Source organism: Pongo pygmaeus, chromosome 20 (genome assembly GCF_028885625.2).
Source record: "Pongo pygmaeus isolate AG05252 chromosome 20, NHGRI_mPonPyg2-v2.0_pri, whole genome shotgun sequence".
NCBI lineage: Eukaryota > Metazoa > Chordata > Mammalia > Primates > Hominidae > Pongo > Pongo pygmaeus.
Genome location: NC_072393.2, coordinates 60,485,084 through 60,509,151, shown reverse-complemented (window position 1 = coordinate 60,509,151; position 24,068 = coordinate 60,485,084). Strand labels below are relative to the sequence as shown.

Genomic DNA, 24,068 nt, shown 5'->3' with positions numbered 1-24,068 from the left:
GAGGCGGAGGTTGCAGGGAGCCAAGATTTCACCACTACACTCCAGCATGGGCGACAGAGCGAGACTCCGTCTCAAAAAAAAAATAAAAAATAAAAAAGAGAGATGTGATTAGATAAAGATGCAGTCATACTGGATGAGGACAGGATCTGAATCCAGTATCAATCACGCCCTAATAAGACAAGGACAAGACAAGACGCACAGGGAAGACTGCCATGTGCAGATGGATTTATATTTACCATCAAAGTTGAATCATTAGGGGCCGTTATACATTCAGATATGTTTCTGTTCTCTTCTCATATTAGAACTCCTAGAATAGTAAATATAAATAAATATATTGGCCGGGCACGGTGGCTCATGCCTATAATCCCAGCAGTTTGGGAGGCTGAGGCGGGCAGATCACTTGAGGCCAGGAGTTCGAGACTCACATGGTCAACATGGCAAAACCTCGTCTCTACTAAAAATACAAAAATTAGCTAGGCGTGGTGGCACGTGCCTGTAATCCTAGCTACTCAGGAAGCTGAGGCGGGAGAATCGCTTGAACCTGGAAGGCAAAGGTTGCAGTGAGCTGAAATCGCGCCACTGCACTCCAGCTTGGGCAACATAGGAGTGCAGATATCTCTTTGATAGACTGATTTTCTTTCTTTTGGGTATATGCCCGGCAGTGGGATTGCTGGATCATACGGTACCTCTAGCTTTAGTTTTTTGAGGAACCTCCAAACTGTTCTCCGTAGTGGTTGTATTAATCTAGATTCCCACCAAAAGTATGCAAGGGTTCCCTGTTCCCCACATTCTCGCCAGTATTTGTTATTGCCTGTCTTTTGGATGTAAGCCATTTTAACTGGGATGAGATAGTATCATTGTAGTTTTGATTTGCGTTTCTCTAGTGATCAGTGATGTTGAGCACCTTTTCATATGCCTCTTTGCCATCTGTATGTATTCTTTTGAGAAATGGTTATTCAACTATTTTGCCCATTTTTTGATTGAAATATTAGATTTCTTCATATAGTCTTTTGAGCTCCTTATTTATTCTAGTTATTAAACCCTTGTCAGATGGGTGGTTTGCAAGTATTTTCTCCCATTCCATGGGTTGTCTCTTCACTTTGTTAAGTGTATCTTTGCTCTGCAGCTTCTTAACTTGATTTGACCCCATTTGTCCGTTTTTGCTTTGGTTGCTTGTACTTCTGGGGTATTGCTCAAAACATTTTTGCCCAGACCAACATCCCAGAGATTTCCCCCAGTTTTCTTGTAGTCATTTCACAGTTTGAGGTCTTAGACTTAAGTCTTTAATCCACTTTGATTTGATTTTTGTATGTGGCAAAAGATAGGGGTCTAGTTTCCTTTTTCTGAATAGGGATATCCAGTTTTCCCAGCACCATTCATTGAAGAGACTGTCTTTTGCCAATGTATATTCTTGGCACCTTTGTTGAAATCCATACACTTTTGTGTACGGATTTGTTTCTGGGTTCTCTATTGTGTTCCATTGGCATATGTGTCTGCTTTTATGCCATTACCATGCTGTTTTGGTTACTATAGCTCTGTAGTATAATTTGAAGTCAGGTAATGTGATGCCTCCAGTTTTATTCTTTTTGCTTAGGATAACTTTAACTGTTCTGGGTCTTTTGTGATTCATAAATTTTAGGATTTTTTTTCTATTTGTGGGAAGAATGTCATTGGTATTTGATATGGATTACTTTTAATCTGTAGATTGCTTTCAGTGTATGGACATTCTAACAATATTAGTTCTTCCAATTCATGAACATGGAATATTTTTCCATTTTGTGGTGTCCTCTTCCATTTCTTTCATCAGTGTTTTATAGTTTTCTTTATAGAGATCTTTTACTTCTTTGGTTAAGTCAGTTCCTAGGTATTTAATTTTACGTCTGGATATTGTAAATGGGATGAGCTTTTTTTCTTTTTCAGGTTGTTGACTGTAGATATATAGAAATGCTTCTGATTTCTTTTTTTTTGACAGAATCTGGCTCTGTCGCCCGGGCTGGAGTGCAGTGGCACGATCTTGGCTCACTGCAACCTCTGCCCCCTAGGTTCAAGCGATTCTCCTGCCTCAGCCTCCCGAGTAGCTGGGATTACAGGTGCCTGCCATGGCACCCAGCTAATTTTTGTATTTTTAGTAGAGATGGGGTTTCACCATCTTGGCCAGGCTGGTCTTGAACTCCTGACCTCGTGATCCACCTGCCTCAGCCTCCCAAAGTGCTGGGATTACAGGTGTGAGCCACTGTGCCTGACTAGAAATGCTTCTGATTTCTATATGTTGATTTTGTATCCTGCAACCTGACTGAATTTGTTTATCAGTTCTAATAGTTTTCTTGTGAAGTCTTTAAATATTTCCAAAGATAAGATCATATCATCTGCAAACAGGGATAATTTGATTTCTTCTTTCCCAATTTGGATGCCTCTTATGTCTTTCTTTACTCTGATTGCTCTAGCTAGGACTTCCAGTGCTATGGTGAGTAACAGTGGTGACAGTGGGCATCTTTGTCATGTTCAGGATCTAAGAAGACAGGCTTTCAGTTTTTCCCCATTCTGCATAATACTAGCTGTGGGTCTGTCATATATGGCTTTTATTATGTTGAGGTATGTTTTGACTATCCCCAGTTTTTTGAGGGTTTTTATCATAAGGGATGTTGAAATTTACCAAGCACTTTTTCAGCATCAATTGAAAGGATCATATGGTTTTTATCCTTCATTCTGTTGTTATGATGTATCATATTAATTGATTTGTGTGTGTTGAACCATCCTTGCATCCCAGGGATTAAATCCCGTCTGATCATGCTGAATGATGTTTCTCATATATTGTTGAATTTGGTTTGCTAGTATTTTGTTGAGGATTTTTGCATCAATATTCATCAGAGATATTGCCTGTAGTTTTTTTTTTTTTTTTTTTTTTTGATGTGCCTTTATGTACTTTTAGTATTAGGGTGATGTGGCCTTGTAGAATGAGTTTGGAAGTATTCCCTCCTCTATTACTTGGAATAGTTTGAGTAGCGCTGATTTTATTTATTCTTTAAATGTTTTGTAGAATTCACCAATGAAACCATCAGGTCCCAGGCTTTTCTTTACTGGGAGACTTTTCATTACAGCTTCCATCTTGTTACTTGTTATTGGTCTATTCAGATTTCTTCCCGGTTCAATCCTGGTAGGTTACATGTGTCTAGGAAATTGTTCATTTCCTCTAGATTTTCCATGTTATTATTCCTTTCTCAAATATTTGGTAGAAATCAACAGTGTACCCATTTAGGCCAGATTTCCCTGTGGAAAGATTTCTGAGTGTAGGTTGAATTTCTTTTTTTTTTTTTTTTAATGGAGTCTCCCTCTGTCGCCCAGGCTGGAATGCAGTGGTATGATCTCAGCTCACTGCAACCTCTGCCACCCAGGTTCACACGGTTCTCTTGCCTCAGCCTCCTGAGTAGCTGGGATTACAGGCATGCACCACCTCACCTGGCTAATTTTTGTATTTTTAGTAGAGGCGAGATTTCACCATGTTGGCCAGACTGATCTTGAATTCCTGACCTCAGGTCATCTGCCCGCCTCAGCCTCCCAAAGTGCTGGAATTAAAAGTGTGAGCACCCAGCCAGTAGAATTTCTTTCATAAAAATAGGAAATGTTACACTATATATTTGTTTTGAGTAAATTTTGGTAGTTTGTATACTTCAAGATATTTTCTATTAAATGTAAGTTGTAAAACAGCATAGATTTCTAGTTTTGCTTCACTAGTCCTTTTATGTCTGTAAGACCGGTAGTGGTGCCTCTTTCCATCTTGATTTGGTAATTGTTGTGCTCTCTCTCTCTCTCTCACTCTCTTACTTTACATCCTACAAATGTTCGTATGTTATAATTTCTTTGACATTTTTTCATTAATGTTCTATCAATTTAATGTTGTGTGATTCTGTAACCCATGAATATTTGTTTTTGCTTTTGTTTTTGTGGTGGAGTCTTTCTCACCCAGGCTGGAGTGCAGTGGCACGATCTCGGCTCACTGCAACTTCCACCTCCCTGGTTCAAGTGAATCTCCTGTCTCAGCCTCCCAAGTCATTGAAAGTACAGGTGCATGCCACCACACCCATCTAATTTTTGCATTTTCAGTAGAGACAGTGTTTCACCATGTTGGCCAGGCTGGTCTCAAAGTCCTGACCTCAAATGATCCACCTGCCTCAGCCTCCCAAAGTGCTGGGATTACAGGTGTGAGCCACCACACCTGGCCTATAACCCATGAATATTTAGAATGTTATTTGTTTCCAAAGTATTGCTTTTTCTCTAAACGCCTTCTTATTGTTGGCTGCTAATTTAATTGAACTTCTAATCAGGAAACATTACCTGTAGTAACAGTTTGGATGCTTACCTTGTTGTCTAAAAATGATAGATATGGCCGGGCACAGTGGCTCACGCCTGTAATCCCACCACTTTGGGAAGCTAAGGCAAGCAGATCATGAAGTCAGGAGATCGAGACCATTCAGACCAACATGGTGAAACCCTGTCTCTACTAAAAATACAAATAAAATAGCTGGGTGTGGTGGCCCACACCTGTAATCCTAGCTACTTGGGAGGCTAAGGCAGGAGAATCGCTTGAACCCGAAGGTGGCGATTGCAGTGAGCCGAGATCATGCGACTGCACTCCAGCCTGGCGACAGAGCAAGACTTTGTTTCAATAAAAAGATAGCTATTTCTGATCAATATGTTTTCATAAATAAGTATTCCTGGCCTCGCACAGTGGCTCACACCAGTAATCCCAACACTTTGGAAGGCCAAGGTGGGCAGATCCCGTGAGCCTAGGAGTTTGAGACCAGCCTGGGCAACATAGCGAAACCTCGTCTCTACAAACAATACGTGTTAAAAAAAAATTTAGCCGGGCAAGGTGGCATGATCCTGTAGTCCCAGCTACTCAGGAGATAGTTGCGGGAGAATCACCTAGGCCTGGGGAGGTCGTGGCTGCAGTGAGCTGGCATAATGCCATTGTACTTCAGATAGAGCAACAGAGAGAGACCTTGTTTCAAAAAGAAATATATAAAGAAATATGCCTTCCCACTTAGTTGCTATAAGTTTATTCCAGAAATGTTTCTATACCAATTTACATAATATATAAACAATGGAAACATCATATTTGCGCATGAGATTGAACATTTGTGCCATTCAACTCTCACAAATATTTTGTTCACTTAATCTATCAAAGTCTGATCAATATTTCTTCAAATCCTCCACTGTGTCTCAATTGATGCTTTGTAAATTTTAAGGACATGATTGGTTGAGTGAAAGTGTATAACTTTCTCCTCTTCACAGATTGTTGATTTAAAAGTATGAAATATCATCTATTTTTCTTTTCAAAGGCTGCTTGTGTTAGTATTGGTTTGCTATTGCTGCCATAACAAATTACACATATTGAGCAGCTTCAGCAACACAAACTCATTATCTCACAGTTCTGAATATCAGAATTCTGAATAGGTCTTTTAGGACAAAATCAAGGCCATAACGTGGCTGCATTCCTTTCTGGAGGCTCCAGAGATGCAAATCCATTTCCTTGCTCTTTCAGATTCTTAGTAGAAATGCATATACTTGTATATACACAGATTACAGATAGATCTATGCTTGTTAGTTTTTTTATGTACTGTTGACTTCTTTTATTCACAGTAGCATCTCATCTTCTCCATTTGGGGTTCATTATTCCACTCCCTGATTTACATTGTTTAGTATTGCTTTCAGAAAGAGCCCAGATGCAAACATACCTGCAGCCTTGCAGCTCTAGCGATGCCTGGTTCTCTCTCTTTCTCTCTCTGTCTCTCTCTGTCTGTGTGTGTGTGTGTGTGTGGGTGTGGGTGTGTGTGTGTGTGTGTGTGTGTGTCTCCGTGTCTCCCTCTCCTTCTGTCTGTCTGTCTCAATCTCTCTCTCTGTCTCTCCACCTCTCTCTGTCTGTCTCAATCCCTCTCTTTCTCTGTTATTATCGTGGTACCTGATAAAAGGACACTGAAAACGCCCTCCTTATTCCTCATAAGGCCACCGCCTGACCTGACGGGTCTCGAATGCCCCGAGTCTCCTTGTGTTTTAGGATTTCTCCACAGCTGACACTGCAACTTAGTCCCTTAATAATAACAAGGCCAGGTTGTAGTGAGCCAGGATCGCGCCACTGCACCCCAGCCTGGGCAACAAGAGCGAAATTCCATCTCAAAAGATAATAATAAATAATTATCATAGTAATAATTGGGCCCAGCACAGAACTCTCTCCTCACAGTTAAACCCTTGTGCTTGTTTCTCCTGTATCTTCTGGTGCTGCTGTTTGCTCTTAAAACTCCAGTCCCGATGAGCTTGTCATTCATTCGAGGGTCATTTACATTTTCTCTGGTAATTTTAGGATTACCTTAAATTCATGCCTCATGGTTATCACTTTACCATGATTGAGATATTCAATTTATTTATAAACTGATGTTTTCTCTTCAATTCTGTAAAAATTTCAACCATTAGCTCTTCACGCATATCATAAACTAACATCCTTCTTCCTTCTTTCATTCTGAAACCGTGACAGACACGTTCTTTCTTCTCATTCAACTTCCTGTATGTGTTAATATTTTCTATTGTTCAATTGCTGTTCTTTCCATGATACAGTCTGGAAAATTTCATGAATATTTTATCCCAATGTATATATTTATTATTTCAGCTGTCTTGTCCTGGATTAAATTATGTTTTTGATTTTGTTATGTTTGAATAGTAGGTATATACGGTTAGTAAATTACTTTTTTTTTTTTTTTTGAGACACAGTTTCGCTCCTGTTTTCCCAGCTGAAGTACAGGGGCGCAATCTCAGCACACAGCAGCCTCCACCTCCCAGGTTCAAGAGATTCTCCTGCCTCACCCTCCTGAGTCGCTGGGATTACAGGCACTCACCACCACACCCACATAATTTTTTGTATTTTTAGTAGAGATGGGGTTTCATCATGTTAGCCAGGCTGGTCTCGAACTCCTAGCCTCAAGTGATCTGCCCGCCTCTGCCTCCCAAAGTGCTGGGATTACAGGCATGAGCTACCACGCCCAGACATAAATTCCTTTTTAATGGTGTTAATTTAATATAGTTTTTCACCTTCACGATGTCTGTCTAATGCATTTCAACAATTGTCTATTCTTTCCTCATACGGTTGTCATTACTGTGGGGTGTCCCCTGCCACACACCTGGCCTTCCATAAAGGGTTTCCCCCAGGACTGTCCAGGCATCAGCCTGATGAAGGGGATTGTTGCCGCTGCTCCTGCCCCACTCTCCCAAACTTAGCGTCAGCTCAAGATTGTGCCCAGCAGGGATGGGACCAACGCCAGCCTCACACTCACCTGTGGGGCAGACGCCCATGTCTGACCACCGTGGGTTGAATCTGTTTCTCACACACAGGGGAGGGGCTGAGCGCTGACCATGGACTCCAGTGAGTGAGCAGAGACCCCCCAGCGCCTGTCCACACACACAGGGGAGGGGGAGCCACAGCTTCCAGCCTCACCCAGAGCCCTGACCCCTCCCTGCCTGGAAGGACCTGGGGTTCCTCTTCTGTCCCACACGGAGGTGGGAGCCTCCTCCTCCCTAATGATGCTCGGTGGTCCCAGACACCTGTGGCCACTCAGCATTGAGCTCTGCTCATTGAAGGGGATGCGTCTCAATGTGAGGAAATGTTCTTCCTCTTTCCGTGCCTGTAGCTGTGATGATCTGCATATTTCAGATGCATCACAAGGAGAATTTCATGGTATTTGGAGCCGATGTGGGCTCTTGAGTGGGGGCGTCAATCATCCTCCTCGACTGTGGAGCCCAACACCAGGATCCTCTCCCGTCCCCACCCTCCTGTCTGAACTGGTCTGGAAATTCACCATGGCTGAGCCTCCCATGTCCTGGGCACCACTGACCCCACAGCCACTGTGATGAGTGGGGCTCATGACAACAGGCTCAGAGGTGACATTCATGTCCAAGTTCACATAAACCTGGATGATAATCAGGAATTAAATACAAATCAGCTCCCCTCCCCCAGAATCAGATTACAGATTACAATGAAATATACATATATATATGTATCTTTATCCCCTCTATTTCTCCTTTTCAGACAGGATCTTGCTCTGTCGCCCAGGCTGGAAGGTCAAGGGGTGATCATAGCTCCCTGCAGCCTCTGCCTCCCAGGCCCAAGTGATCCTCCCACCTCAGCCTCCTGAGTAGCTGGGACAACATGCATGAGGCCTCCATGCCCAGCTCACTTTTTTCTTTTCTGTAGAGACAGGGTCACAGTATGTTGCCCAGGACTGTCTGAAGCTCCTGGCCTCAAGCCCACCTCCCGCTTCTGCCTCCTGAGATGCTGGGATTCCAGGCATGAGCCACCACGATAGACCCCGCATTTCTCCTCTGTGCTGACTGCCACACGCAGCTCAACCTGGGCTGCACAGCCAGGCGTCAGGTGCGTCTCTGCTGATCTGAGTCTGCCTGCAGCATGGACCTGGGTCTTCCCTGAAGCATCTCCAGGGCTGGAGAGACGACCGCCATGGTAAGGACCCCACAACGCTGAGCTGATGGACGGGCCGAAGGAGGGAGGGAGACCCCATGGGGAGGCTCTGAGAGGGAGGAGGAGCCCACGGTCACCCTCGCCTGAAAAGGGCTGACTCAGGAAGGCACCGGGTCTATTTGCTGCTGTGTCCCGGCTCTCGGTATGATGAAGACAGATCAGGCAGACAGTAGCGCGGGGGCAGGGAGACCCCATTTCCCTCTGAAATGTCTGCAGACAGCCTGGTGCCTGCCCCCACTTCAGCCCGGGGGAAATGAGAGCCAGGTTCCCGGGGAGGGCAGTTCCTCTTCCTGTGGGCTGAGGATGAAACAACCCCATGACAAGAAGGACCCAGCCTCCCAGTGGCCACACCCTGTGTGTCTCTCTGTCCTGCCAGCACTGAGGGCTCATCCATCTGCAGAGCCCGGGGTCACCGGGAGGAGACGCCATGACCCCCGCCCTCACAGCTGTGCTCTGCCTCGGTGAGATTTCAAGATGGGGAGCGGGAGATCCGAGTCTTGGAGGGACCCCACCCCACACACAAGCCCTGGTCCATCAGGAGACCTCAAAAGCTCAGGAGGCACCAGGGCAGGGAGGGCCTGCTCAGGCTTCAGGGGCAAATCCCTCACAGGGAACTCTCTTCCAGGGCTGAGTCTGGGCCCCAGGACCCACGTGCAGGCAGGTGAGTCTGTCACCAGCTGTCCCAGGTCCCTCCTCCTCACTAGGGACAAGGGCCACACATGGGCAGCTGGGGAAGGAGACAGCAGTTCTGGGTGACTGATGGGGATGACAGGGGGTCCTGGGGCTGGGAGATGCGATCTGAGTGTGCGGACGTCTTGGGATCCAGCCTCTGATTTCCTTCCAGGGCCCCTCCCCAAACCCACTCTCTGGGCTGAGCCAGGGTCTGTCATCATCCGGGGGAGACCCGTGACCATCTGCTGTCAGGGGAACCTGCAGGCCCAGGAGTACCGTCTGGATAAAGAGGGAAGCACAGAGCCCTGGGGCAGACAGAACCCACTGGAACCCAGGAACAAGGCCAGATTCTCCATCCCATCCATGACAGAGAACTATGCAGGGAGATACCGCTGTTACTATGTCAGCCCTGCAGGCTGGTCAGAGCCCAGCGACCCTCTGGAGCTGGTGGTGACAGGTGAGAGGACACTCAGGGGTCCCAGCCCCAGGCTCTGCCCTCAGCAAGGGGGTCAGCTCTCAGGGGTGTCTCCCTCTCACAGCCCAGCCCTGGGGATGATGTGGGAGGTGTGAGCCCCATTTAACACGGTGCCTCCTTCTCTCCTAGGAGTCTACAACAAACCCACCCTCTCGGCCCAGCCCAGCCCTGTGGTGACCTCAGGAGGGAACGTGACCCTCCGATGTGGCTCACAGGAGGGATATCACCGTTTTGTTCTGATGAAGGAAGGAGAACACCAGCTCCCCCAGACCCTGGACTCACAGCAGCTCCACAATGGGGGGTTCCAGGCCCTGTTCCCTGTGGGCCCCGTGAACCCCAGCCACAGGTGGACGTTCAGATGCTATTACTATTATAGGAACACCCCCCAGGTGTGGTCTTACGCCAGTGACCCCCTGGAGATTCTGGCCTCAGGTGAGGGAACCACGGCCTTCTCTAACACACTTTCGGGGCAGCTGACAGGTTGTGGGGAGTTTGGCTGGTGACTGAATCTGGAAAGGACCCAGAGTGATGTGTTGATGGACGGGCTGAAGGGGTGAGGGAGACCCCATGGGGAGGCTCTCACATGGGAGGAGGAGCCCTCCGCCACCCTCACCTGGAAGGGGAGGACTCAGGAAGGCATCGGTGTGTTTGCTGTGAGGTCCCGGCTCTCAGGGAGAGGAGGAAAGATCAGGCACAGTGGCCAGGGCCAGGGAGACCCCACTCCTCTGAAATGACTCCAAGACAGCCCCGGGTGAGAAGGAGGCCCTGGGCTCAGAGACTCAGAGTGTGAGAGACAGTGAGACCTGCAGGGCCCGGACGGGGGGAGGAAGGGGTGTGGGAGGAACCAGCCCTCGGAGTCCCGACTCCTCTTTCCCTCCAGGCGTGTCTAGGAAGCCCTCCCTCCTGACGCTGCAGGGCCCTGTCCTGGCCCTTGGAGAGACCCTGACCCTCCAGTGTGGCTCTGATGTCGGCTACGACAGATTCACTCTGTACCAGAAGGGGCAACGTGACTTCCTCCAGCGCCCTGGCCGGCAGCCACAGGCTGGGCTCTCTCAGGCCAACTTCACCCTGGGCCCTGTGAGCCGCTCCCACGGGGGCCAGTACAGATGCTACGGTGCACACAACCTCTCCTCCGAGTGGTCGGCCCCCAGTGACCCCCTGGACATCCTGATCGCAGGTGAGGAGCCCAGCGGGTTCAGTCAGGGACCCAGGCTCTGCACAGGACCTGCCGGGGGAGCCCAGGTGGTGATGGCCGGGATGAGGGTTGGGGGGCCCAAGGGAGGGAGAGACAGAGAGAGACAGGGGATGGGTGGGGAGGGAGAGTCTCAGAGAAAACAGAGACAGAGAGACTGAGGGCCCCAGAGAGGGGCCTGGGGAGGTGTCAGCTCAGAACAAGGAGGGGCAGCCCCTCACCCATCCTTCTTTTCTCTAGGACGGTTCTATGACACGGTCTCCCTCTCGGTGCAGCCGGGCCCCACGGTGGCCTCAGGAGAGAATGTGACCCTGCTGTGTCAGTCATGGTGGCAGTTTGACACTTTCCTTCTGACCAAAAAAGGGGCAGCCCATCCCCCACTGCGTCTGAGATCAAAGTACCGAGCTCATAAGTACCAGGCTGCATTCCCCATGAGTCCTGTGATGTCAGCCCACGCGGGGACCTACAGGTGCTACGGCTCACTCAGCTCCAACCCCCACCTGCTGTCTTTCCCCAGTGACCCCCTGGAGCTCGTGGTCTCAGGTGAGGGCCCCGACCCTGTCCTCTCTGAGCTCAAACCTCAGCTCTGGCCCTGCCCCGAGCAGAGCTCTTGGCTGGGATGGAGTGAGGGAGGCTTAGCCAGATGGGACCCAGCCCTCAGAGGGGAGGGGCCAACAGGGGTTCTCCTAGGCATGGCCACCCGTTCTCCCCTGCCTGGCATGCAGAAGGTACTAGGTGGGCAGAGAAATGGTTCCAGGGAATCCACTGGGCAGACGCAGGAGAGTGGGAGTGGAAGGGTGCACTCCATGGACAGCCCCAGCCCCTCACCCGCCTCCTGTGCTCCTTCCAGGACCCTCTGGAGGCTCCAGCCCCCAACCCACAGGGCCGCCCTCCACATCTGGTGAGTCACTGAGGCCTCTTGGGGAGCGCGGCCTCCCCCAGGGCAGTCTGAGTCTCCCTAAGGATCCCATTCCCCTCCCCTCAAGGACAGGCTTGTGTCCCAGGGGCTCTCAGGCTGGGCTGGTGAGGGGCGGGGGTTCGAGGCAGAGGGAGATGTTGGGGCCCAGCCTGGGGGAGGGGAGCCAGGCTGATGTGGGGGGCAAGGCAGCCCCAGCCCTCACCTACCCGTCCTGACCCAGGAGGCCCTGAGGACCAGCCCCTCAGCCCCGCAGGGTCAGGCCCTCAGAGTGGTGAGTGAGGGGCTCTGAGTGGGAGGTGGGCGGGGTCCAGGGGAGGTAGGAGTGGGTTCTGTCCTAGGTTCAGGCTCCTCTGGAGGTGGCGATGTGGACGGGCCCCTCCCCTGCCTGGGCCTCAGTTTCTCCAAGTGTAAAGGAGAGGGGCCTGCGGGTGGGAAAGCTCCTTTCAGCTCTGACTCCCAGCTGTGACCTCCTGGGAGAGGAGGCTTCCCAGGGAACCTCCCAAACCTGATTCTGCAGGGGCCTGTCCTGTCCCACCTGCAGCAGAGACGGTGACCTGGGGCAGGGGAGGGGAGCAGGGCCGTGGTTCAGGACGGTCAGGCTCTTTCCCTGCAGCTCTGGGGCTGGGCTCTGGTGCAGGGGAACAAGGGCTGCAGGTCAGACTCCCGGGCTCCCTTCCCAGCTCTGCCGCTTCCTAGCTGTGGGGCCCAGGGCAGGCGACTACCCGCTCTGAGCCTCAGTTTGTGCATCTGTGAAATGGGTTGTGGGGCGGCAATTCCATGTTGCACGACTGCTTGTGAGGGTTGGAGCTCATGAAGGAAAGACCCAGCACGCGCCTGCACACAGTAGGTGCTCACATCAATGACGTCATTCCCACTCCTGACGTCATCATGTCAAGGTCTGGGAAGATACCTGGAGGTTTTGATTGGGGTATCGGTGGCCTTCGTCCTGCTGCTCCTCCTCCTCCTCTTCCTCCTCCTCCGACGTCGGCGTCAGAGCAAACGCAGGACATCGGGTGAGTAGCGAAGCGGGGGACCCATGGGCCGACCAAGGGTGGGCTCAGGGCGCCAGCCAGAGGGAACCCAAACATACAGTTGTGTCAGTTTAGAAAACCGGTTCCAGGGCCACGTAATGTCGGCACACATTTACAAACGTCAGTATTCGTGGAGTTTTCTTCTATCATGAGATATTTGGAACATCCATGCAGGAATATTTTTAGTTTTCCTTCTTTCCGTCAAGTTGCATGTGTAGAATGGGGGTTCTAATGTTCCCAGGGCTGAGACTCTGTCCATCTTCACCCAGACCAGAGAAAGACTGATTTCCAGCGTCCTGCAGCAGCTGCGGAGCCAGAGCCCAAGGACAGGGGCCTGCTGAGGAGGTAATTCTGCCCAAAGACCCCAGACTCCCACCCACCGCAGCCCATACACTGCCCCTCACACTCCCGTGTCCTCCTCCAGGTCCAGCCCAGCTGCTGACATCCAGGAAGAAAAGCTCTGTAAGAGGAAGAGAGGGCACAAATGGGGGTGCTGGAGAGACAGGAGTCCCAAAATTTCAGTAGCAACAGGGAGGGGCTGGGAAGGGTCTAGGGCTCCGTGGAAGATGGTCTCGCCCCACACTGTGGGACCTCCCTAGATCTCAGTGGCACCATCTGGGAGCAGGACAGGGGCCAGCAGGACTGAGAGGTCTCAGAGAACCAGGAGACAAACCCCTTGCTCTGCCCCAGCAGATGCTGCCGTGAAGGACACACAGCCTGAGGACGAGGTGGAGCTGGACACTCAGGTGAGACCCCGCCCCTGTCCCGGGCACCAAAGGCCTCCCGGTGTCAGATCTAATCCTGAAGGACTTCTCTGTCCTCCTTCCCCCGGCTCTCAGCATCATCACAGTGGACCCCTCCTTGTCCAGCACGCTGCCTCCCGCCTGCTGTGACGTCACTCTCTCCTGGTGTCCTGGGACCTCGTGGGCCTCCTCCCGGGTCCCCTTCCTGCTCCTCAGCCTCTGTTTGGTCATCTGGTTGTTAGAGCGCTCCGCAGGCCTCAGGATGAGGAATAAATGAACCACCCTGGTCCCCCGGGCTCCCCTTCATTCATTCATTCAGCGAGTGTTGCCAGGGAACTCACTGTGGATCGGGCTCCCCGTGGGAGCTGCAGACACAGCAGGGAGCAAAGCCGCCCCCGCCTCCTGAGCTCACCTCGTGGTGGGAGACAAAATGCAAATAAATGCGCCGTGTCCAGGAGTGCAACGTGCTGTAAGGAACATAAACCAGGGAAAGGGCAGAGAGTGTGGGGCAGTGGGGCCAGTCTGAATGGAAGGGGAGGGCTGTCTGCTCAGCTGTCATCTGAGAAGCCTGGACGGAGGGGGCCACACGATCCTCTAATGGACGAGCCCCTACAGGCAGAGGAAACAGCCGTGCAAAGGCCCCGAGGCGGCAGCGAGCTCTTGCAGGAAGGCCGCGTGAGGCTGCAGCCAAATGGGCAAGGTCAGAGTGAGGAGGAGGGGCCAGAACCACAGGGAGGGAGCGGCCAGACTCTCCACAGCCTTAGGGCGTCCCTGAGATTCCATCAGGAAAGGGATGTAATCAGATCACCCTGGGAACAGTGAGGAAAATTGACTCCAGGAGGTCAGGGGGATTCAAGGACACCCCCCACCACTGTCTCTCTCCAGCAGAGCCCACACGATGAAGACCCCCAGGCAATGACATATGCCCCAGTGAAACACTCCAGACCTAGGAGAGAAATGGCCTCCCCTCCCTCCCCACTGTCTGAGGAATTCCTGGACACAAAGGACACACAGGCAGAAGAGGACAGGCAGATGGACACTGAGGTGGGTCCTTTCCTCTCCAGGCCCCCAGGCCTCCCCGACCCCCACCACGTTCCTTCCCTCTCACTCTCCCCCACTGCAGGCTGCTGCATCTGAAGCCCCCCAGGATGTGACCTACGCCCAGCTGCACAGCTTGACCCTCAGACGGGAGGCAACTGAGCCTCCTCCATCCCAGGAACGGGAACCTCCAGCTGAGCCCAGCGTCTATGCCACCCTGGCCATCCACTAGCCCAGGCGGGGACACAGACCCTACACTCAGCAGAAGGAGACTCAGGACTGCTGAAGGCACGGGAGCTCCCCCAGTGGACACCAATGAACCCCAGTCAGCCTGGACCCCTAACACAGACCACGAGGAGACGATGGGAACTTGTGGGACTCACCTGACTCAAAGATGACTAATATCGTCGCATTTTGGAAATAAAGCAACAGACTTCTCAATAATCAATGAGTTAATAAGAAAAAAAAAAAAAAAACACAGACGTAAAGGCCGGGTGTGGTACTCGGGAGGCTGAGTGGGGAGGATTCCTTGAACACAAGAAGTTAAGGCTGCTGAGGCTGCAGTGAGCTATGACTGTGCCACTGCACTCCAGCCTGTGTGACAGAGCAAGACCTTGTCTCTAAAAAAAAAAAAAAAAAAAAAAAGAGTGAGTGAATGTTTTAAATTGAATGATAATGTAAATATTACACATCAAACTTATGAAATGGGAAACTTAAGAAGCATAACCAGGCCGGGCGTGGTGGCTCACGCCTGTAATCTCAGCACTTTGGGAGGCCGAGGTGGGCGGATCACGAGGTCGGGAGATCGACACCATCCTGGCTAACACGGTGAAACCCCGTCTCTACTAAAAATACAAAAAAATTAGCCAGGCGCGGTGGCGGGCGCCTGTAGTCCCAGCTACTCGGGAGGCTGAGGCAGGAGAATGGCGTGAACTCGGGAGGTGGAGCTTGCAGTGAGCCAAGATCGCACCACTGCACTCCGGCCTGGGCAACAGAGTGAGATTCCATCTCAAAAAAAAGAAAGAAAAAAATAAAAAAGAAGCATAACCAGGTGCAGTGGCTCACGCCTGTAATCCCAATACTTTGGGAGGGCAAGTGGGGAGGATGGCTTGAGCTCAGGAGTTCAAGTCAGTCGGAGCAGAATAGTGAGACCCCATCTCTACAAAAAATAAAACCAGTCCGGCACGGTGGCAAACACCTGTAGTCACAGCTACTTGAGAGGCTGAGATGGGAGGATCACTTGGGTACAGGAGGTCGAGGCTGCAGTGAGCCAAGACCGCACCACAGCACTTCAGCCTGGACAACAGTGAGACCCTGTCTCAAAAAAACAAAACAACTAACAAGCCAGTGAAATTATCTGTTGATTAGTGTTTGCATAATACATTTTTCATCCTTCTGGTTTTTTAATGTGATAAAATATAAACAACAGGCCAGGCACGGGGGCTCATGCCTGTAATCCCAGCACTTTGGGAGGCCGAGGCGGGTGGATCACAAGGTCAGGAGTTCAAGACTAGCCTGGCCAAGATGGTGAAACCCCATCTCTACTAAAAATACAAAAATTGGCTGGGCGTGGTGGCAGGCGCCTGTAATCCCGGCTACTTGGGAGGCTGAGGCAGAGAATTGCTTGAACCTGGGAGACAGGGGTTGCAGTGAACTGAGATCACACCACTGCACTACAGCCTGGGTAACAGAGCAAGACTCTGTCTCAAAAAAAAAAAAAAAAAATCCAATCTTGTAATCTCTTTTTGATCACTTATATTTAATGTAATCACTGATGACATTACAATTGTATGTCACTTAATGACAGGGATATGTTCTGAGAAATCCATCATTAAAAAATTTTGGCCGGGCGTGGTGGCTCATGCCTCCCAGAACTTTGGGAGGCCAAGATGGGTGGATCACCAGAGGTCGAGAATTCAATACCAGCCTGCTCAACATGGTGAAACCCTGTCTCTAGCAAAAATACAAAAATTAGCCGGGCATCGTGGCACGCGCCTGTAGTCCCAGCTACTTGGGAAGCTGAGGCAGGAGAATCGCTTGAACCTGGGAGGTGGAGGTTGCAGTGAGCCAAAATCATGCCATTTCACTCCAGCCTGGGAAACAGAATGAGACTCCATCTCAAATTAAAAAAAAAAAAAAACAACTCACCATTGTGTGAACATCATACAGTGTACTTACACAAACCTACGTGGTATAACCTACTACATACATAGGCTATACCATCACATATGAAATGTGTAGTGTACCGAAACATCATTATGTGGCACATGACTGTGTTCAGGTGTGCCTTTTTGTCTCCTCTGTTGTGTGTTGTTTCCCCTTTCCTGCCTACTCTAGGTTTTTTAGAAATATTTTATTTTGATTTGTTAAAAACTTACGATTCCTTAACTTTTCTATTTAATGTTTTTGGACCATGGTTGACCACCAGGTAACTGAAAACACAGAAAGAAAATTACAGATAAAGGGGGACTACTGTATTAGAGATTTTTTAAAATATATTTTAAATTTTTTTGTGGAGATGGGGTCTCACTATGTTGCCCAAACTGGCCTCGAACTTCTGGGCTCAAGAGCCTCCCATCTCCGCCTCCCAAAGTGTTGGGATTACAGGCATGAGCCACTGTGCCCAGCTTAAGAGTTTTTAATTGACAAATAATAATTGTACATATTTATGGCATACAGAATGATATTTGATTTTATCTACTAGTGTGTGTGTGTGTGTGTGTGTGTGTGTGTGTGTGTGGTTTTTTTTTTTTTTTTGAGACGGAGTTTCACTCTTGTCGCCCAGGCAGGAGTGCAATGGTGCAATCTTGGCTCACTGCAACCTCCACTTCCCAGGTTCAAGTGGTTCTCCTGCCTCAGCCTCCCAAGTAGCTGGGACCACATATGCGCACCACTATGCCCAACATATATATATATATATATATATATATTTTTTTTTTTTTTTTTTTTTTTGAGACGGAGTCTCGCTGTTCTCCTACCTCAGCCTCCTGAGTAGCTGGGATTACAGGCACATGCCACCACGCCTGGCTAATTTTTGTATTTTTAGTAGAGACAGGGTTTCACCATGCTGGCCAGGCTGGTCTCGAACTCCTGACCTTGTGAACCGCCCGCCTCCCAAAGCGCTGGGATTATAGGCATGAGCCACTGCACCCGGCCCAACAAATATATTTTTATTGAGATACAACACGATTTTGTGGCATTTAATAAATTCATAATATGGTGTAAGCATCACCTCTGTCTCATTCCAAAACATTTTTATCATACCGAGAAGGAAACCGAGTTTACATTAAGCAATCACTCCCACCTAATCCCATGCAACAATTAACCTACTTTCTGCCTCTACCAATTGGCCTTCTTTGAATACCTTTTTTTTTTTTTTTTTTTTGAGACAGGGTCTCACTCTGTCACCCAGGTTGGAGTGCAGTGGTGTGATCTCGGCTCACTGCAACCTCTGCCTCCCAGGCTCAAGCAATCCTGCCACCTGAGCCTCCCAAGTAGCTGGGATCACAGGCACATGACACCACGCCTAGTGAATTTTTTGTATTTTTGGTAGAGATGGTATTTCACCATGTTGTCCAGGCTGGTCTCTAACTCCTAAGCTCAGGCAATCCACCTGCCTCGGCCTCCCAAAGTGCTGGATTACAGGCGTGAGCCACCACACCCAGCCTGGATACTTCTTATATATGAAATAATGTCGTATGTGACCTTTTTTTCCTGACTGCTTTTATCTAGTATATTACCAAGGTTCACACATGTAGCATGTATGAGTACTTCATTCCTTTTTACGGTTGAATAATATTTTATTGTAAGGATATACCACACTTTGTTTCTCTATTCACCAACTGATAGACATTGCTACAAAAATAAGTAGTGGCTGTGGAGGTGCATGTTTGTAGTCCCAGCCACTCGGGAGCCTGAGGCAGGAGGATCACTTGAGCCACGATGTCAAGGCTGCAGTGAGCTATGATAGTGCCACTGCACTCCAGCCTGGGCAACAGGCCTCATCTTTTAAGCAAAGAAAAAAGAGGCTGAGCATGGTGGCTCATGCCCGTAATCCCAACGCTTTGGGAGGCTGAGGTGGGCAGATCACCTGAGGTCAGGAGTTCAAGACCAGCCTGGCCAACATGGTGAAACTCCATCTCTACTAAAAAATTCAAAATTTAGCCAGACATGGTGGCGCGCATCTGTAATCCCAGCTAACCGGGAGATTGAGGCAGGAGCATCGCTGGAACCTGGGAAGTGGAGGCTGCAGTGAGCTGAGATCGCGCCACTGCACTCCAGCCTGGGCGACAGAGCAAGACTCTGTCTCAAAAACAAAGAAAAAGAAAAAAGAGGCCAAGCATGGTGGCTCATGCCTGTAATCCTAACACTTTGGGAGGCCAAGGCAGTTTAAGAACAGGCTGGCCAACATGGTGAAACTCCGTCTCTACTAAAAATACAAAAATTAGTGAGGCGTGGTGGCACGTGCCTGTAATCCAGCTACTTGGGAGGCTGAGGCAGGACAATCACCTGAACCCAGGAGGTGGAGGTTGTAGTGAGCTGAGATGACGCCACTGCACTCCAGCCTGGGAAACAGAGCAAGACCATGTCTTTAAAAAAAAAAAAAAAAGAAAGGAAAGAAGAGAAAGAAAAAAAGAGAGTGCTACTCATTAACAGGAAAGCTGGCTGGGCGCAGTGGCTCATGCCTGTAATCCCAGCACTTTGGAAGGCCGAGGCGGGCAGGTCATGAGGTCAGGAGATTGAGACCTTCCTGGCTAACACAGTGAAACTCTGTCTCTACTAAAAATACAAAAAATTAGCCGGGCGTGGTGGCGGGTGCCTGTAGTCCCAGCTACTCAGGAGGCTGAGGCAGGAGAATGGCGTGAACCCAGGAGGCGGAGCTTGCAGTGAGCCGAGATCGCGCCACTACACTCCAGCCTGGGCGACAGAGCGAGACTCCGTCTCAAAAAAGAAAGTCAGTGAAGGGATCTGTCTGGGAAAACAAAACCCAGGCTCGAAGGAAGCTTGTGCTTCCCTCTGTGAGCAAGTTAACAGTCTTAGAAACATCTCCCCCAGCCTCCTTCTCCCACGCAGGTCGTCTGTCCTGTGGCGGCCCCACTGGCTCCTCCCATCGACCAAGGCAGAGAGTGGAAAAGCTCCTCACGCTCTTCTGCTTCACACACAGTGAACAAATCCAAACCGGTCCCCATCCCTCGTCACCCGGCTCCACCCGTGTCCCGCTGGTCCATCCCCACAGTCTAAGCTCAGCTGGAGACCGAAGACGGCCCTGTCAGTGCACTACATCAGCCTCCCTCCTGGCCCCTACTGGCTCCCATCCCTCTCATCACTTCCAAGGCCTCTTCTGACAATCTGACCTGGCTGTGACCCTCCACGGCTCAAATTCCTTCAATGGGGCTCCATCTTCCAAAAATAAGATCCACGTTCCTGTACCTCATGTTCAAGCCTGTTGATGACCAAACCTGATACTTTCCAGCTTCACAGGCTATGGCTCCCCCTCTGCCACACCAAACTCATCAGTTACCCACTCCCTGCCAGACACACACCACCTCAGTTATTAAACAAGTGTTAAGTCTTCTGACAGCCGCTCCCTGAGCCAATCTGGATGTAGCCGACACCTCTGCAGAGCTTGTAGACTATGACAAAGACAAGCCCTCCTGTCTCGTTCCACTCCACTGTAAATGTATGTGTGTCACAGGTCATGAGGAGTCCACGTAAACCACTCAGAATCCTTATCAGCACATCGCCTAGAGGCTGGGCTCACGCTAGAGTGTGGTTATGGTTAACCATTAGTAAAACCCTCCCATATTGCCTTCTGTGCACAGTGATGGGCTTGTAAAAACAGACACCTGTTTCTACTGTGCTTTCTAAAGATTCCCTCTTTTTTTTTTTTTTTTGAGATGGAGTCTCACTCTGTCACCTAGGCTGGAGTGCTGTGGCGTGATCTCGGCTCACTGCAACCTCCACCTTCCGGGTTCAAGTGATTCTCCTGCCTCAGCCTCCCGAGTAGCTGGGATTACACACGTCCACCACCACGCCTGGCTGATTTTTTGTGTCTTTAGTAGAGATGGAGTTTCACCATGTTGGCCAGGCTGGTCTCGAACTCCTGACCTCGTAATCCACCCACCTCCACCTCCCAAAGTGCTGGGATTACAGGTGTGAACCACCGCGCCCGGCCAGATTTTCCATTTTCTTAAACATAGCATCCAATAAATCTTCATGGTGCACAAGTCCCCTGAATGACAAGGTCCCAGCTTCCTTTGGCTCACTCTCAGGTCTGAGAACAGCCCACACTGTTTCTGGTGGAGGACACTCTGCGTGCCACCCTCACTGTTCACGTCTTGGTCTCTCCATCCCCCAGAAGGACCCCTCACTCCCATGACAGGTGCACGCTGCTCACCTGCTATGAGCATGTTTTCCTCCTTTCCTACAACTTGTCGAAACCGGAGCAGAATTACCTCCAATCTAAACATGGGTAATGTGTCTTCATTAACCCAAGCTCTGTGAGTCCAGCAGGAATCCTATCAGCTTCACCCAAGACTCCCCTCCTCCTGGCAGCATGCCTGGATGTGGTAACCACTGAATAAACATCGCCTGATCGTGAGGCTCATGAAAGAAAAGATGCATTACAGAGCTCAGGACACAGAAGGGACCTGCCTCTAGAATTAGAAGTGACTGGGCTGTGTCCTAAGGCCCTGCCCTCTCTGGCCTCATGTGCTAGAACAAGGGTCACCCCTGGATAAGAGTTGGGTGAGGTGGAAGCAGGCAGAGTATGGGGAAGTCAAATTTGACTCAAATACGGTCTGAAAGGCCCCCAGAGCCTGCTGTCCCCTCAGCCCCATCCTTCAGGGGCAGCAGAGCGAGGCCCTGGGGGAGGGGCTGTTCCCCTCCTGCAAGGCCACTGGTGAGAACACATGACCTGTAACACAGAGCCCGGGGCTCCTTATACCCAGCACGCCCATCTGCCCTCCAGGCTCTGTGGCTCAGTGGTCTAATTCACCTGCACTGCTGGGGACCGTAACAGGCAGGGCCACAACCCCCACCCTCATTGCCCATCTCCCTGCTGTGTGTCCAGGGAAGCCTTAGGTGGACACGGGGTGGTCGGTGACCCCGACCTCTTGGGCCAGAAGCACAAGGCAGAAGGCATGGAGTTGAGACCGCGAGCTCTCCCTGCAGGCCCCAGAGAGTGCGCATTCCCTAAATACCAGTTGCCTCATCTCAGGGGCGTCCAGACAGCCCTCAGTCCCCCCTCTCAGCACAGCCGGGATCACTGGTGCTTTCCGGAGACGGCCTGGGCCCTCAGCGTCACTCAGAGGCCAGTTTTGACAGCTCCGCATTGACCAGGACGAGGGGCTCCCAACCCCCCAGCGCCTAGATGGGCAGCACCTCCCGGACGTCCCCCTGGGCCCTGTGGGCCACCCCTATGTGGTCCAGCACAGACGCTGCGGTGGACACAATGCCTCCTGCACAAGGTTGGCCCCCTGCCGCCCCCACCCAACAACCTGGTTGTTCCTCCTGGGCCCTGTGAGCCACCCCCATGGGGGACAGCACAGATGCTGCGGTGGACACAATGCCTCCTGCACAAGGTTGGCCCCCTGCCGCCCCCACCCAACAACCTGGTTGTTCCTCCTGGGCCCTGTGAGCCACCCCCATGGGGGACAGCACAGATGCTGCGGTGGACACAATGCCTCCTGCCCAAGGTTGGCCCCCTGTCGCCCCCACCCAACATCCTGGTTCCAAGTGAGGGGCCCCTACCCAGCCCCCGTCCCGTTCTTTGCTCAGGACCCTGAGCTCAGGGTCATCCCTGGTGATGAGGGTTGAGAGAGAGAATGATACGGGGCAGTGATCCAAGGAGATCACCAAGAAAGGGAGAGCAACAGACCCACGCAGGCCAGGCACTGTGGCTCGCACCTGTCATCCTAGCGCTTTGGGAGGCGAGTGGATTGCTTGAGGCCAAGAGTTTTAGATCAGCCGGGGCAACACATTGAGACCCCATCTCTACAAATTTTTGAGATGGAGTCTCCCTCCGTTGCCCCGCTCGCTGCCTCTGTAGACAGAGCCCTGAAGATGAAGACCCTTTTCCTTTCCAAGCCCGTAGGCTTCTCCCGAGAACCGCATACCTCAACTCCCACTCTCCCCTCCCTCCAGGCTGCCATGGTGCTCCACAATTGTGAGCTACACCCAGGTGAGCTGCCACCTCTCAGACCAGAGACAACTGCAGTCTCTTCCTCCCAGGAGCCCAGTGAGTAGGCTGCCCTGGCCATCCACTAGTCCAGACAAGACCCAGACCCCACACTCCAAGGAAGACCACAGTGAGCCCAGACGGTGCAGCAGCTGGCCCCATGGACACAAGACCACCATCATTTCCCAAGTAGCAACCCTGAGGGAAGGAAGGGCCAACCACCTAGCTCAAGTAAGCCGCAATGGACTTCTCCACGTGGTTTACAGTAACTTAGCTGTGTTCCAGAACTGTCCCTGCACTGACCTCAAACCCTGAAGGCCTCCAGATAAGGACCCAATCAACTACAGCCTGCAGCCTGAGAGGGTTGCACAATTTCAGGCTTCTCACTTCCTCAGAAACCAAACCCCTCCCCAACAGATGATCAAGACCGAGAAAAGGGAAGCCTGCCAACCTCTTGACCATGAGTCCACAGAAGCACCAAACGCGGAGAGGAGGAACAGAGTTCCCTCAACGACCCTTCCCCTATGCTAACCTACTTCCCCTACATGTGAAGACAAAACTGGGAACTTGCCCAACATCAACCGCATCACAAGCTTTAAAACTAGCAAGCAAATTCTGTGAAGTGCTCCCCAACAACAATCACTAACAGTTCACCTTCCCCAGCAACCCGTCAGCCTCAGGTCAGCTCCCGTCCCACCTGTCTCTTGCCCGGCGGGGTCAGGGTCCCAGGGCCAGCAGGCCCCCACCTCCACTCGGCGCTTGCCCTGCCTAGCAACGACTGGCTCCCTCCCACCCCTATATGCAAACGCCGGCTTACTTGGAATTTCCTTCTGGTTTTGACTCAGTTTTTCCAAAAATACCATTCGTCTCTCCCGTGATGACAGAAGTTTCTGGTAAAGATGTGTGTTCACTACTGCAGAACAGTACGGAGAGGCCAGGGACCACTAGGTGGTAGGCACTCCCAAGTATCACCCCGAAGTGAGCGAGCCTCCCAGGGAAGGCTGCATGTTTACAGCAGGGGACGAAGTGAGCGAGCCTCCCAGGGAAGGCTGCATGTTTAGAGCAGGGGACGAAGTGAGCGAGCCTCCCAGGGAAGGCTGCATGTTTAGAGCAGGGGACGAAGTGAGTGAGCCTCCCAGGGAAGGCTGCATGTTTAGAGCAGGGGACGAAGTGAGCGAGCTTCCCAGGGAAGGCTGCATGTTTACAGCAGGGGACGAAGTGAGTGAGCCTCCCAGGGAAGGCTGCATGTTTACAGCAGGGGAAAGAGTCTAGGAGGAGAGACCCCCACACACCAA

At 50.9% G+C, this 24,068-nt stretch overlaps 1 protein-coding gene across 7 annotated transcripts in view; it reads left to right on the top strand.

Moving 5' to 3' along the window:
• Nucleotides 1-15,679, top strand: part of LOC129021111 (leukocyte immunoglobulin-like receptor subfamily B member 3) — a 71,392-nt gene extending 55,713 nt beyond the window's left edge. Inside the window, exons 1-14 of one of the 7 annotated variants that reach the window (XM_054466428.2) lie at nucleotides 8,847-8,985; nucleotides 9,150-9,185; nucleotides 9,369-9,653; nucleotides 9,801-10,103; nucleotides 10,552-10,848; nucleotides 11,104-11,406; nucleotides 11,714-11,764; nucleotides 12,003-12,053; nucleotides 12,679-12,795; nucleotides 13,083-13,158; nucleotides 13,238-13,275; nucleotides 13,507-13,559; nucleotides 14,445-14,600; nucleotides 14,680-15,525. In XM_054466428.2, coding sequence (XP_054322403.1) covers nucleotides 8,952-8,985; nucleotides 9,150-9,185; nucleotides 9,369-9,653; nucleotides 9,801-10,103; nucleotides 10,552-10,848; nucleotides 11,104-11,406; nucleotides 11,714-11,764; nucleotides 12,003-12,053; nucleotides 12,679-12,795; nucleotides 13,083-13,158; nucleotides 13,238-13,275; nucleotides 13,507-13,559; nucleotides 14,445-14,600; nucleotides 14,680-14,826 — 1,947 coding nt within the window. In that variant the 5' untranslated portion in view covers nucleotides 8,847-8,951 and the 3' untranslated portion in view covers nucleotides 14,827-15,525. Of the gene's footprint in view, nucleotides 8,986-9,149; nucleotides 9,186-9,368; nucleotides 9,654-9,800; nucleotides 10,104-10,551; nucleotides 10,849-11,103; nucleotides 11,407-11,713; nucleotides 11,765-12,002; nucleotides 12,054-12,678; nucleotides 12,796-13,054; nucleotides 13,159-13,237; nucleotides 13,276-13,506; nucleotides 13,560-14,441; nucleotides 14,601-14,679 lie in introns of those variants that run through there. The other 6 variants (XM_054466427.2, XM_063658939.1, XM_054466430.2 and 3 more) reach the window with 6 other exon arrangements.
• Nucleotides 15,680-24,068: the final 8,389 nt, after the last annotated feature.